The 14,307-nt window shown below is 36.1% G+C and overlaps 1 protein-coding gene across 4 annotated transcripts in view; it reads right to left on the bottom strand.

The window, feature by feature from the left end:
- Hr3 (nuclear hormone receptor 3 ROR-beta) overlaps positions 1 to 14,307 on the bottom strand; it is a 135,922-nt gene that overhangs the window by 7,558 nt on the left and 114,057 nt on the right. For 2 of the 4 annotated variants that reach the window (XM_028321996.1, XM_028321997.1), the window contains 3 exons: positions 5,993 to 6,161; positions 1,579 to 1,775; positions 882 to 1,397 (listed from right to left, as the gene is read on the bottom strand). In XM_028321996.1, the coding sequence (XP_028177797.1) occupies positions 882 to 1,397; positions 1,579 to 1,775; positions 5,993 to 6,161 (882 nt within the window). The remainder of the gene's footprint in view (positions 1 to 881; positions 1,398 to 1,578; positions 1,776 to 5,992; positions 6,162 to 14,307) is intronic. The other 2 variants (XM_028321999.1, XM_028321998.1) reach the window with 1 other exon arrangement.

Genomic DNA, 14,307 nt, shown 5'->3' with positions numbered 1-14,307 from the left:
GGAATAGTCCCACTGGTCAGGAATGGTAACTTTCCCCCGGGACAAACTTGACCTTCACTGATTGGGTTTTTATTGGCGGTCAAGCTGTAGGTCCTGGCTACACAGGAGTTGCAGTGGTGGGAACGAGAGGTGGGAATAGTTCTCTTGCTCTGTGTACTTCGAAGGTAGGTAGAAATTATTGAAGAATTAATAATCAACAAAAAAAATATTTCTCTTTTTAGCATGCTACCTCCCATGCTGTCTGTTTTTGCCATTCGTACCGTACCCATTTCTAATAATACACGACCCGAAGAAAGAAAGAGATGGTCAGAGACCATACCAACCTATTTCGGTAAGACCACAAGTTTATATAAGTACAACATCTTCGATACTAAAGGATTTGCCAAACAGGATTTCTTGCGGTCAGCGATCAAGTCAAATAGAATGCAGCTGGCATTTTATAAAAAATTAAAAACATTGTCGGTCTTATTTTGTATTGAAGCGATCAGACCGTGCAGGCACGTGCAAAGAACGCAACCGTTGACAGATTGCCTTTTCACGACCGCTGACAGCTGTTGTCTTGCTCAAACTGCTGACCGATTGCCCATGTTGTTCGTACAAAATACGGGCTGCGATCACTTTGACCTGACCGCAGACCGCAAAACACATCCAGTGCGGCAAATCTTTAAAAGTTACCTAACATAATAAATTTGTATGATTTCAGGTGAACGACCAAGTATACTACTTAGAGATGACGCCAAGCGGTTTTTTCCTAAAGAAAAGGAGGAGAAATTCTACTGTGTAAAAAATCTATTTTAAATAAAACATAACAAACAAAATAGCTTATTGACTACCAAAAAACATAGCTGAAACGAAAATGCAGCGTCTAAACGTAGACTTACAAGGCAACTCTTCGCTCGTCGACGATCCACTTTGGCTTGATCCCTGATGCCTTCTGTTTGTCACGGCATTGGGGTTCACCATTCCCATCCCACTCATATTCATGTTCAATGGATCCATCAGTCTCCCATGCCCACTGCTGGACGTCAGGTCGTCAGGGCTCAACTCCTCGCTTGTCAAAGAGACTGAGCTCTGACCAGTGACGAGAACAGAATTCTGGATGTCCATAGGACTGTGTTGGATGTTCGATGGACTATGCAGGAAGGTGGTGGAGTCCACGTAACTGGCGACCAAATTGTCAACTCCCATTGAAGTCTCTGGCTTGATTTCTTGCTTGATATTTATGACTCCACTGCCAGTTGGCGAGTGGATACGGTCATATCTGTCGAACTCCTGTATTCTAGTTCTGGGCAGCTCGTTGATGGCTGACTGACGGATGGTGGTGGACGCCGTAGTCTGGGTATTGGTGCTGGTGGAGCCAGATGGTCGGACGATGGTCGTCCCCTTTTGTTGATCGTCTAGTGGAGTTTGGAAGGTTAGTATGGGGTTGTTAGTGACTTATTTTAATGTTAGAGGGTTATATGAAGCAGAACTGGTATCAGGCATTGTTTAATCGGGCACTGAACAAGGTGGACCGACGACCTCATAAAGGTTTTGGTTTGTTTCACAAAACCACACCCTGTTTAAAGCCTTACTCACCGTTGCCAATGAAGTCTGTGTCCAAAAAGCCGGTCTGCTTCGGCTCGTACGTGGTCGAATCGACCGCGTAGTCGGCTGACACGTCGTACGACTGAGGCTGCGGCGGCGCTGGCTGCATCCCACTCATGTTTGAAGGCAGCGCTGGGCCCGCGTTGTTGTAACCGTATGACGACAGAGGCGAGCCGTAGGCCGGGTAGCTGGGGACGAAAAGGAAGGTTAGCAGATGTGAGATAAATAATAATAAATATCCTTGGACTCCCCAACCCGTCTGGCCAGCGTGGGTGGCAAACCCTCAATTTGCTGGTAAATTGGAATGTCCTGCAGTGGAAACTAAATGACCTGATCTTACTCGATTTAATTTTCAGAAGATAAAAGTTAAATAAAGATCCAACCCCACCCTAGCCTACGAGCGGCAAAACTGTAAATCCGCCACTGGGTGTGTCAGTTTCATCAACTACCCCTGTTTTCAGGTGGTCAAAGTCATAGTTCTCCATGCTCAGAGAAAGTTCGGTGGTCAACCTCAATCCCAACTAATATTATAAATGCGAAAGTAACTCTGTCTGTCTGTCTGTCTGTCTGTCTGTCTGTTACGCTTTCCCGCTTAAACCTCGCAACCGATTTTGATGAAATTTGGCATAGATATAGTTTGAGTCCTGGGAAAGAACATAGGATAGTTTTTATCCCGGTTTTTGAAACAGGGACGCGCGCGATAAAGTTTTTCTGTGACAGACAAAATTCCACGCGGGCGAAGCCGCGGGCGGAAAGCTAGTCAATAATAATAACTTAAGCATTTACTTATAAGAAAGCACGGAGAAGTTGAGAAGAGAGCTCAATCTCTGACCTACTCACAAATAACTAACGCCTACTATAGTCTATCCAATATAGCTTGATTAGAATGACAGCTGCCATCAAAAGTAACGACATAACTTTGTAGTAGCGATCAATGAGAGCTAAATATTGGCGGACAAGAAATAATTCACGTCGGACCTACAAACAATATTTTCGACGACAGTGCTTCCAATAAAAATGATAATTTCGTGTATATGCAGCGTTAAATTACACCTATAAGTAGTAATTCGAAATTATAAAAATCAAGCTAGAGTATTAACGACGTCTCTACAAGGTTATCTCGAGTTACAAAAATGTTAGTGTTGGGACATATCGACAAATGTCATATTAAATTAAAACTATTTTTTTAACATATTTAACAAAAAAAATTTCTAACTAATTTTTTTACATATTTAAGTCAAGTTATACGTTTTTCTAAATGTTCACTATTAAAAACCAAAAAACATTTCATTCTTAAATAATCAAACATCGGAAATCAATCACCGGTAATTTTTTGGGTATTCATAGCACCGTTGCTCTAGAAGAGATGCCCACCGCCCTCTAGCGAGAGGAAAAAACCACTGAAGAAAACTGATGATAATGACTACGACTTAGGTTGTACACCCTTGACATGAATTTTAAATTTTACTGTCTTTAAATTTAAATCATAATTGTCATTTTTATGAATAAAGTTATGAAGAAAAATTGGGTGCATTTTTTTATATCATTTTTTCGAAAACTTATCGATACATCTATGTGAACCGTACGAAACATACTCAGCACTAGTCACATTCGTTTGACAGCCGTCATTCTAATCAAGCTATATTGGATAGACTATAGGTACTGCTACTACAGTAGCTAGTTAGTTACCTACAATTTTGAAATAAAACAATAGACGTTATCAGTTTCAGCATATTTCTCTAAAATCCCGGATTCTCTGTCAAAGCTATGGGTACCTAGTTAATGTCCATAAAAACAACTAGGTAGGTATGTCTCACGCCTCAAACTTATGGCATATACATCTAACTTACTTTGCCGCTAACCGAACAAAAAGGTCATTATGTACAATTAAAACCTGTCGACTCAATGGCGCTATCTATCAACGCGCGCAAGAAACTCTGTAGCACGTGGTACCGCTACTCGATACTAGGTGGCGCTACTTAACTTTACCGTTAATGCCATTTGATGCTAAGTGATAAGGATGCTAGTTTCTGATTAGTTTTACTAGATACGATTATTTGCTTGAGATTACTCAAACGACCAACCAGTCGATTATGCACTTGTGAATAATATAAATTAATTGAAAAATAAAATGGCTTATCGCCGATTTATTAGAATGTCACAGTTTCGTCTATAAACCTTTCTTTTTTATCAAGTTATTTACTGCAATTAAAAAATTATCGCCATATCCTTGAAGCTCGTAACATGTGCTTACTTTTTTTACCTCCCATCTTACCTAATTATTGACTGAGACATAATAGGTACATACATAGGTATAAAAGATTAGAAATAATGGACTTATTTAGGTTTGCTCCTAATATTTTAATCACGTATAATAAGAATTACCTACTTAATTGTTTTCACACACTCAACTACATTTCTGAAATGGAGGCTGCCAATTTAAAATCCTAAGCGCTAAGTAAACATAAACGTATAAAATGCAGCCGGTCTAACAGTAACAGTCAGAACGTACCGTTCCCATAATGACGGTTGACACACATCGGTGACAAACTGCACCTAGCGGTAACTCAGGCGCAGACACTAATTCCTAGGCATTAGTTTTATGTTCTTTGCCTTACTTTGAGCAAAAAATTTCTGTAGGCTGTAAGTTTTATGTCTTCTTTGCCATAATTGAAAAAAAAAGGCTCTAGGCTGTATAGTTTTTGTTCCTTTGCCTGAAATTAATAAATTATTTTGTATAGTCTTGCAGAACGCATGACCTACTTGACTGTATTTACCCGACTAGGGCAGAAGGAGGGTTATGTTCTTAGCCATTTTCCTCAATCTGTTAGTTGTCTGGAAGAAATCGCCACTCGCGATATGACCGTTGAAATTTTGCAACTCTGTTGCTATGATTAGGTCATATTATGCTCAATTTATAGAAAAAAGTACAGACATAATTATTCAGCCCAAAAAGCACACAAGCGGAAAAAGCTTGTATATTAATAAAACAAAGCTGTATTCTTCAATATCTTTGCTACTTCTTGCAATTTTCTTCCATTCATAATTGTCAAACGTATTTTTTCGAATCTTCACACGTATATAGTTCCAAAATACTGGACTGTCCTGTCGATGACATTGATAGTGGGGCGCCACCGTCAATACCGGATCGCTGGTTCAGATTTTTGCCATGTTGGAAACCATATAGTTGAACGATGGTAGCGCCCCCCTGTCATTGAGTTTGGCGGGACAGTTCAGCGTGGGTCATCTATAGTTCCAAAATACTGGACTGTCCTGTCGGTGACATTGACAGTGGGGCGCCACCGTCAATACCGGATCGCTGGTTCAGATTTTTGCCATGTTGGAAACCATATAGTTGAACGATGGTAGCGCCCCCCTGTCATTGAGTTTGGCGGGACAGTTCAGCGTGGGTCATCTATATTTTAATCTGACAAACATTTTAAACACCGCTACTCGATATCATCGATAAAAACCAACAATACATACAAGTTAAACATTATACTCGTTTTTGTTAGCGTGTAAAATGGGCCAATCAACAGCTGTTTATACAAATACACGGAAATTCTGAAGCTGGGTCACATAGCAACGGTGCTAGTTCTTCTACCCGTCAATAGATGGCGCTGAGCGTTCCATTGTTTCAACGTTCATTGGCCTACTGTAGATGTTTTTGTTCGTGTAATGATCTTTGCAGATATTTGCGTCTGACTACTAAAGAGTAATACAATGCTTTAATCCAACTGTGGTGCTTTACTCAAATGAATAAGTACCTACTTGTTCTAAAGTAAGTAGGTACTTCCTACTTAGGTATTATAAAGTAGGTAGGGACCTATTTGAAACTTGTTGTTTTCTTAACAAATACCTAATAGGTATTTAACAATACATTTCAAACCGTACTCTACCAAAGGGTTTAGCTAGTAATACTGGCATCAGTGCTGAGTTTACTCCAAGATTGATTTTTTTACCAAATAATGTCTTATTTTGATAAGTAGGTACCACAATGTTCACGAAATTGAGACTTGTCGGGTCACTCGGGTCAGAGGACACACCTTCTTATTCAAAATTAGTTCATCTACTTAGTAACAGATGACACTATTAAGAAGGCGCGTCAGAACACGCCCTCTTAATTTAAAATTAGTTCAGCTTCCCAATAATAGATGGCGTTACTCACCCATTCTAATGGCCGTGGAATTTAATGCTGCGTTTACACTGCGCGGAAATTAGCCAAGTCAAGTCAAAAAACAGTGGGGTGGGGATGAAAAATGAATGAATTTCATCCCCACTCTGTTTTTTTGACTTGACTCGGCTAATTTCCGCATAGTGTAAAAGCAGCATAAGAATAAAATAAACACGTCAGAATACGCCCTTAATTTAGTTCATCTACTCAATAACAGATGGCGGTACTTACCCATTGTAATGGCCGTGGAATTGGTCGCTTGAGCTCGGCGTTTGTTGCTGTGCATCGTACACAGAGTCCGGCGCCGCGTCAGTCTGAGCTCTCATCTGGGCTCTGTGAAACCGCACCTCGTCTTCCACCTTCTCCCGTTGCTTCTTGGACATACGGCCGAATTTCACCGCTGAAAAGAACAATCAAGTTGTAAAACAATGAAAAAGGGATCGATTTTACGTACTTAAGGCAGAGGTAAGCTGCTTCCCATTAGAAAGCTTGCTTAGCTGTTGATAAATTAATATGAGAGGTAGGTATTTGCCTAAAAGTGGTGCCCAACGCGTTGTTGAAATAAAATCAGTTGAATTTTTTAAGATTTTTAAGGTTATTTCTGTATTCGTCACATTTTAGTCACATTATTGTTTCAATATTCTGATTTAACTAATCTAGGAGGTAATTTAATAAATCATTGATGAATTTTTTAATGTAGGTTCCGCATTTTTTTTCATAACAAAAATATGAAAATAAACCTTTTTCCAAATGTCAAATTTAGTTTAAAATTTAGTTTTTGCAGTCAGTACCTCTAGTAGGAAAAACTTTCGAGTTCGTTTCGTTGCGTATTCAAAGTGTCATCGAAAAATTTTGTATGAAAAATTAAACAGCGCCCCCTATATTATAGCCGCCCTAGGGGGCGCTGTTTAATTTTTCATACAAAATTTTCCTACTAGAGGTACAGTATCCTAACCTTTTAAAAATAAACTAGCGTGAAAATCACGAAAAAGTCAATCAATAATTAGTTACCGCTACTCCCCGCATCGGCGCTGCGATCGGTATGACATAACGAAATTTACAAGGGAACGCAATTTTCGCGTCATTCCCATATGCGCATTATCATCGAATAAAAAACATTAAAATCGGTAAGCTTCTTCGTTACAATGCAATTAGTATGTTCTCAATGACATAGCTGTTACTCAACACTACCACATTCTTGTGTGCTAGTGTGAGTGCGATCGAAGTGTGCCGCGTCGCTGTGTGAGTTTTCTCGGTGTGCGTGCGTTCGTTGGCATACTGCCTACTGGAACAACGAACTCGGCTGACGTTATACATACGTTGTGTGTGTGACGTATAGGCTACGTAAGCCGCGATACCGTTGTTATTCTCGCGGCAAAATTAAAAAGCCACAACTTATTCTGCGATTCGAAAAAGGAGTACACTTTTTAAATTGTCGAATCTATAAGTTGGGCGAACTTTAGATGGCCAGTTTGAATTGAGCTGTGCGTTCGAACGTTTAGTTTTGGAGTTATGTCTTTGTAAATTGGGAGGTTTTTATTACAGATTTTGGCCGATGACCCCGTGTTAACGGCCTACATTCGAAGATGTATGAACATATTGTACGCGGAAACAAAGCTAATGTTTGTAGGCAATAAATTATAATGGAATTTATTTTTATGGGGCGTCTGGTCTAAGAGTTCGTTATTCTGTGCCCTACCTAGGGGTCACGCGCTACAATTCATGTTTTTGTGGTAACAATAATAATATTATACTCTTTGAGAATAACAACGGGCGTTCATTCGAAGAAAAGTTCGTTGTTCTCAATATTTTACGGTTTCTATAGTTTCAAATTACCTACCTACATTTCTTTCAGTAGGAGAACTTAGATCAATATGTATCCTTTGAGTTTGATTATGGGTGATTTTGCTATGAATTTACTGATTGTTCATCGCACTAACTTCCAGGGCCGTTTTTAAATTAAAGGCCCTGCGGGCATTCAAGGATCAAGGGGGGCCACTTTTCCTATAAAAAAGATACCAAAATTTTTGGTCCCCTCTAGTTCAAAATAAGGTCAAAACACAATTTTTTACAGTCTGTCAATGACAATGAATAGAAAAGAAAACTAGCTACACAGTCTACAGATAAACGTTTCATAAGTTTTTTACTCAAAAGAAAATTGGCCTTTAGGCCAATATATATACTTTAGGAAAATATTTATATTTTTATTTTATTTTATTGATATTATGTACGATTTTCCAAATTACCTATTATAAAATTGTATTTATTTTATTGTATTTCTGTAGAAAAAATAACACTTCGACATAATAAGGTAATTTGACCTGTTTTGGGATAAATGAATACTTCCTATTTTTTCTGATTCTTCCACTTACAAAAAAAACTTGTAATTTTGTTTTTAAGTTGTTACTGCAAAGACCATAGTTTCAAAGTTAAATAAGCACTAAAATAAACTTTTTTAACTTGCCCCAATCACCGAAACTAGCTAGACAATTTACTAAAATCTAGGTCACCAATGCAGGAATAGTTCGGCTCGTAAAAAGTGCTCGTGTTATGTGTGCTCGCGTGCAGTTACGCTTGCCTGCGATTGCACAATCGTAGGGATGGGGTGGTGTCGGTAAAAATGTCGATAATTGGTCGAGACGATAGACAAAGTAATTTTTTATTTATATTTTCTTACGAGCTTAAAAGTCTGATGTCATGTCAATCTTCGTAACAACAGAGAAACAATGATCTTAATTTATTTATTATGAGCTTAAAAATCTCTGATGTTGAGGTGGGAATACTCATCATCATTTCAGCCACAAGTCGTTCACTGATTGAGTTGGGAATGTCATCATTAAAATTACTATTAGTTCCAATGTCATGAATACTTTCAGCATTATTGCTGATAATAATAATAGTTTCTGAATTATTTAACGCTATTAATACAATCTCTATTTTTAGAAGACTTCTGAAAATAACTTCAAAAAGTTAATAATGTCTTCCTGAAATACAATGGCTATTACAACGAAAGTGGAACTAAACGCTTCTCACTCCTTGTAATTATGTCACATATTTTTCATAGTCACAAAAGATTAACGTGTGCGTGGAAATTAAACATTTAAGTTGACAGGAGAATAAATATCCTGCGATATATTACGTCCCACTTCTAATCTGACGCGTTGCGTGTTTATTTTGATTTTAGGTATTAATAATTAATTAGAAGTAGATTTCGCAGCGTGTTACAAGTGTTTAATAGAAATGTCATGATTTGTGCTAGATGTGTCGTGAAATGAAATGTTTTCTCGTTAGTTAGACGATCTGGTTTTATTCGTTAAAACTTTATTCTGTCTCCGAATTAGCTAAGCTTTAAGGTGACACTTTTAAATTATTGTCTTCTATTAAGTGGATTTTAACTAACTTAAAAGTGTCGGCATGAAACTGCCATTATTCGAACATTAGAAGTCGTATTCTATCATGTATAAAAGGCATGAGATTTCCGATTTCAACATAGAGTTTTGGTACACAATTACTTTATGGAGATAGGAATCCATGACACTTTCAAAACTGTGCGTGAACGTTGGAGCATCGATATTGTGTGATTAAAATCTATTTTTACGTTTTTTGCGTGCATTATGTTCATTGTCGACATTTTTATCGATCACACACCACATCCCTATCTGTTACATCAGTTGCGTCATACTTGTACAATCAGTCACACGACACGCGACTCGTCTTCGTCGCGGACAATGTGTGAAATGGAGCGTTAAGCGAAACGTCTGATTTGGCGTGTGTTGCAGGCAAACTTGGAAATCTGGTTTTATTGGAAACTAGCGGCCGCCCGCGACTTCGTACGCGTGGAACCCGTTTTACTCCCTTCATCTATCTTACGCGGTTTAGATTTTTTCATACTAATGTTTTTTCCTGCTAACTCCCGTTCCCGTGGGAATTTCGCAATATCCTGTTGTAACTAAGCTTTAAGTTTACTAAGGTACCTGCATGCCAAATTTCAAGCGTCTATCTTAAGTGGCTTAGATTTTTTCATACAAATGTTTTTTCCCGCTAACTCCCGTTCCCGTAAGAATTTTGCAATATCCTGTTATAACTAAGCTTTAAGTTTACTAAGGCACCTGCTTGCTAAATTTCAAGCGTCTAACTTAAGCGGTTTAGATTTTTCATACAAAAGAATATTCCCTCTTGTTCCCGTTTCCGTGAGAATTTCGGGAATTCCTTGTTGTAACTAAGCTCTAAGTTTAATAAGGTACCTACATGCCAAATTTCAAGCGTCTAACTTAAGCGGTTTAGATTTTTCATACAAAAGGATTTTCTCGCTAATGCCCGTTCCCGTGGGAATTCCTAAGTATCCTATAACCTGCCCAGGAGTATGAAGAATAATTGTACCAAGTTTCGTTAAAATCCGTCAAGTAGTTTTTGTTTCTATAAGGAACATACAGACAGACAGACAGACAGACAGACAGACAAAAATTTTACTGATTGCATTTTTGGCATCAGTATCGATCACTAATCACCCTCTGATAGTTATTTTGAAAATATATTTCATGTACAGAATTGACCTCTCTACAGATTTATTATAAGTATAGATGTCTGTTTTAAAAATACATGTGACGTAAAATAATTTAGTGAACCTGCAGAAATTTCAAGTTTCTTTTACACTGTAAGCTGTCATAATGATTTGATGAGGACTAAAATGATGATGATAGACAAATTAACAAAATTTTAACCATGGAACCTTATTTCGCCAGAAATGAGAAAATCGTGAATATTACGCACTGGCTCATTTATTTATTGCCCGAAGCAGTGCGCAGTGGTAGGGTTTTTTTAACAGTGGGATTTGCGAAAGCGCTTTTTAAATGCCTATTTTCAGAAAATAGATAACTCTTTATGACTTTTAAAACAGAAATAAGAGAGAATTTCCACAAAATTAAAATGTGACGCAAATTATACATTATAATCTTTCATACATAGAAAGTCAAATAATAATTCTAAAGTGTCATATTTCATCATTTTTCATCAAACATAGCATAGGCGAATAATCCGATTTTTCGTTGTAATATAGCACTTATTACAAACTTCATAGATATCAGTGTTGCTTTTCTTAATATTTCATATTTTATTATCCTATTAAGGTAAGCATAGACTAGAGTGTTTTACAAAGTCTCTATAGGGGGGTCGCGAGAGGTCGAAAAACTACCTTAGGAAAATAAACAATAAAGTTTTAAGATAAATTTGTCCGAAATCTAATTATGCAAATGCGTAAATGTTGTATGGATTGAAGTATTCGGTCCCTACAACATCTTTGTAAAATTATAAAATGCATAAAAAAAGCGAAAGGTCGGAGTTGTGGTCGGGGGGTCGCTAAATATTTTTCATACTAGGGGGGTCGTGTCATAAAAAAGGTTAAAAAACACTGGACTAGAGAATTTATATTTAACGTTCTTACGAATAGTACAGTTACAGTCAGCGTCAAATAGATCGTGACACCCAAAGTAGCCAATAAGTTCGCAACACGTCTTTGTTACAATTGGAATAAGGTTGTGTTGTCAACTTTTTGGCCACTTTGGGTGTCACGAACTATACTTACGAGCAAAAGTATGGAATCACCCTCTTGTGTTTTGTTCCCAGCGATCTGAAGAACTCGATGATTATCTATGTACGTATGGTATCAAGTTAAACTTAATAATGTAACCTTTAAACTGGTACCATTTTTTATTTAATATTCATAGTCATTTAGTTCCAAACATCACTCGAAACGAATGGGTTGATTCCATATTTTTTCTCGCGAGTGTATTTGACGTTAACTGTACAATACAGGTAAAAAAAACGTCATTTGGTTCGTAAAAGGGTGACACTGACACTAGAACATTTCATAGAGCGGCTCTTTGTTCTGTTACAAGTAAATGCTCTAGTCAATACTCACCTTTATATTGTCTAGTGTTGGTATAGTCTGATTTATTATTATTTTAAACGTACACGATTTTATTTTGAAATAAATTAAATCTATCAATTAAAGTAAATTTATTATGACGCGGCAATTAATCATTATTACCAATAAAAGTCAAATAATAACAAAAATAATATAACTTGATGTCGGTTTAATTGATGAATGTCAACAAATAAATATAATAAATAACAATTACAACGGCTGATGTTAAAATTTCAAATATCAAAACGGTATTGTACATGAACTAAAATATTTTTTTCAATTGCTTCGATAACTCAATAATAAAACGTATTTTATTTTAAAGTTCTGCCGTAGCGCCATTTACTAAAAGATGTTAATTTGTCCGTCTGTTAGACACAGGTCTATTTGTGAACCGTGATATTGTCACATTGTGTATTACCCGAGCCATTAAAAAACAAATAATATAAATAAAAAAGATGCTGCTATAAAACTAATAATACTCGCAGAAAAAAGAGTGAAAAATACAACGATCCCTTACTTTAGGAATGTGTTTTTGTCGTTTTTAATTCCTTAATAAAAACGTAAAAATATGACTATCCAAGAGAAAAAAAGTTATAGTGGAACATTTCTTTTTTACTTTGTAAACTGAAAAACAAAACAATAAAAAATGTTTCCTCAAAAAAATCTCTCAATAAATTTTGGAACATTTCATTCTTTTTACCTGACTATTAGTATTTATTAATCAGTCTATGTATTTTTATATTTATTTACGTAAGCTACCGATTTCAGTCTCAAGAAAAAAAATTTTATTCGCATACCCTCAATCTGGATTTATAAACGCCTCAAGATTACCACGTGGTGAGTGGTATGAGGAAGCGAGCGGGGTCGTCGCCCGGTTATCAGCGCTGATAAGCAATGTTTATACGCTACACGGTTGTTACTAGCCTTTGCTTGAAAAAATATGAAACAATGTGACCATTGTATTGTATTGGTTCCTTTGGTGTATTGGTTTCTTTACAATTAAATATTTTTTTATTTTTTTTTTTATTTTAATTTTTTGAAAGGAACAAATGACGTAAGTATTTTTAATCCAATCAAAATGAAAATTGCGAAAAGATTCGCGCAATCTCATAAGCATTATACCAAAGTCCAAAACGTCTTATAATAATTTTGGAATTTCTGCAACGAACGGTTGAGCCCACTTTTTAATATAGTAGTATTAGGGTCATTCCATCGTTTCGGGTGTTACGTTCGTACACACATATTCAACAATTTCATGTATTTTGAAATAGTATTTTAATAATGTTAGTGCCTTAATCTGTCCGTTTTTAGTTGTTTTATCTTAATAATAAAGTTTATACAGCTTAGAATGTAGGATAACAAAAATATGAGTCGAAAAGTGTGCGTTTCGGGCGTTACGAGATTTTGCCTCTATGTTCTGACTGTTGCTGCATTTACTCGAAATTTAGCGAATTTTCTTAAGGAATCATACCTAAAACTTACAGGACTTCTAAAGTATGACATTTACAAACCATGTAACATACAATCACTGTTAAATAAAACGTTTTAATATTTTTTTATAAATTTTTTCTTTGTTTCGGGTGTTACAATGGTTCTGTTTCGGGTGTTACGAGTACGAAAATTCAACTCGTTTTATCGATAAAATCGGTGTTTTATTAGTCTCTAGGTACTACAAAATAAGGAGTACAACAAATAAACACAAATAGAGCGAATTCTGGTTTGAAATTACGAAGCAGCTTTTTTTATTAAATATACAAAGTTCAAGTTTAATTTTTCCTCAGAATATAGCTTTTTCTATTGTTTTTGGCTTGAAATAGCATTACTTTAATTTCTAATTACGATATTTATTGGAAATGTCAAACATCGACACTTTTTAGCAATACCTTAATTTTAGTGTTAAGTCGACATTTCAAAAAAGTCTTAAATTGAGAAATATGACGCCTTTTCCGATGCCAGCGCTAGTGGGAGGTCAAAGGACCCTCACAGTAATACTTTTTCACTTCTCCAAGCAATATACACACATTATCGACATAGAAATAAAAATGTAATACCCGAAACGTTTCGGGTGTTACAGTTTTCAATCAAGAAAGAAACATACTAAATTAGTATCATGCTCAGATATTAGTTAGTATTTGAAATCATTACTACCATGACCTTACTTTTACCAAATATTGTTACCTTAATCCATGTGTAAGGTACAATAATAAAACAAATACCTGTTTTTCTGTTTCGGGTGTTACATCGCCGAAGTAACAAGAAAACACACTTAAAACTTGATGATTATCCATTTTTTGGGACTATGACGCTATCTACCAATACTATGATAAATACCCTCAATTCATATAGTGGCAAAACGTTTCACAGATTTATAGTTTTTTTTTAAATCGTATTACCAATAATTAGAGAGAAAATGATCATTCAGACAATTGACTTAAGTATAGACTTTGAAGACTAATAACTTAAAAATTACTTGTTTCTTTCAGATTTTTTTTGTTGCTCATTATAATTTGGAATGTTTACTTTCAAAATTCATCAGATTTAATGCGAAAAGAACATATTTAGTTTTTCACCCTCGGTAACATTTGTCATGGAATGACCCATTACTTAATATAACTAGTAAGAT

The sequence above is a fragment of the Ostrinia furnacalis genome, unplaced genomic scaffold (assembly GCF_004193835.3).
Source record: "Ostrinia furnacalis isolate ACB-3 unplaced genomic scaffold, ASM419383v2 OfSCF7590, whole genome shotgun sequence".
NCBI classification, from domain to species: Eukaryota; Metazoa; Arthropoda; class Insecta; order Lepidoptera; family Crambidae; genus Ostrinia; species Ostrinia furnacalis.
The sequence above is the reverse complement of the archived record's forward strand: the minus strand, read 5'-3'. Positions and strand labels throughout refer to the sequence as shown.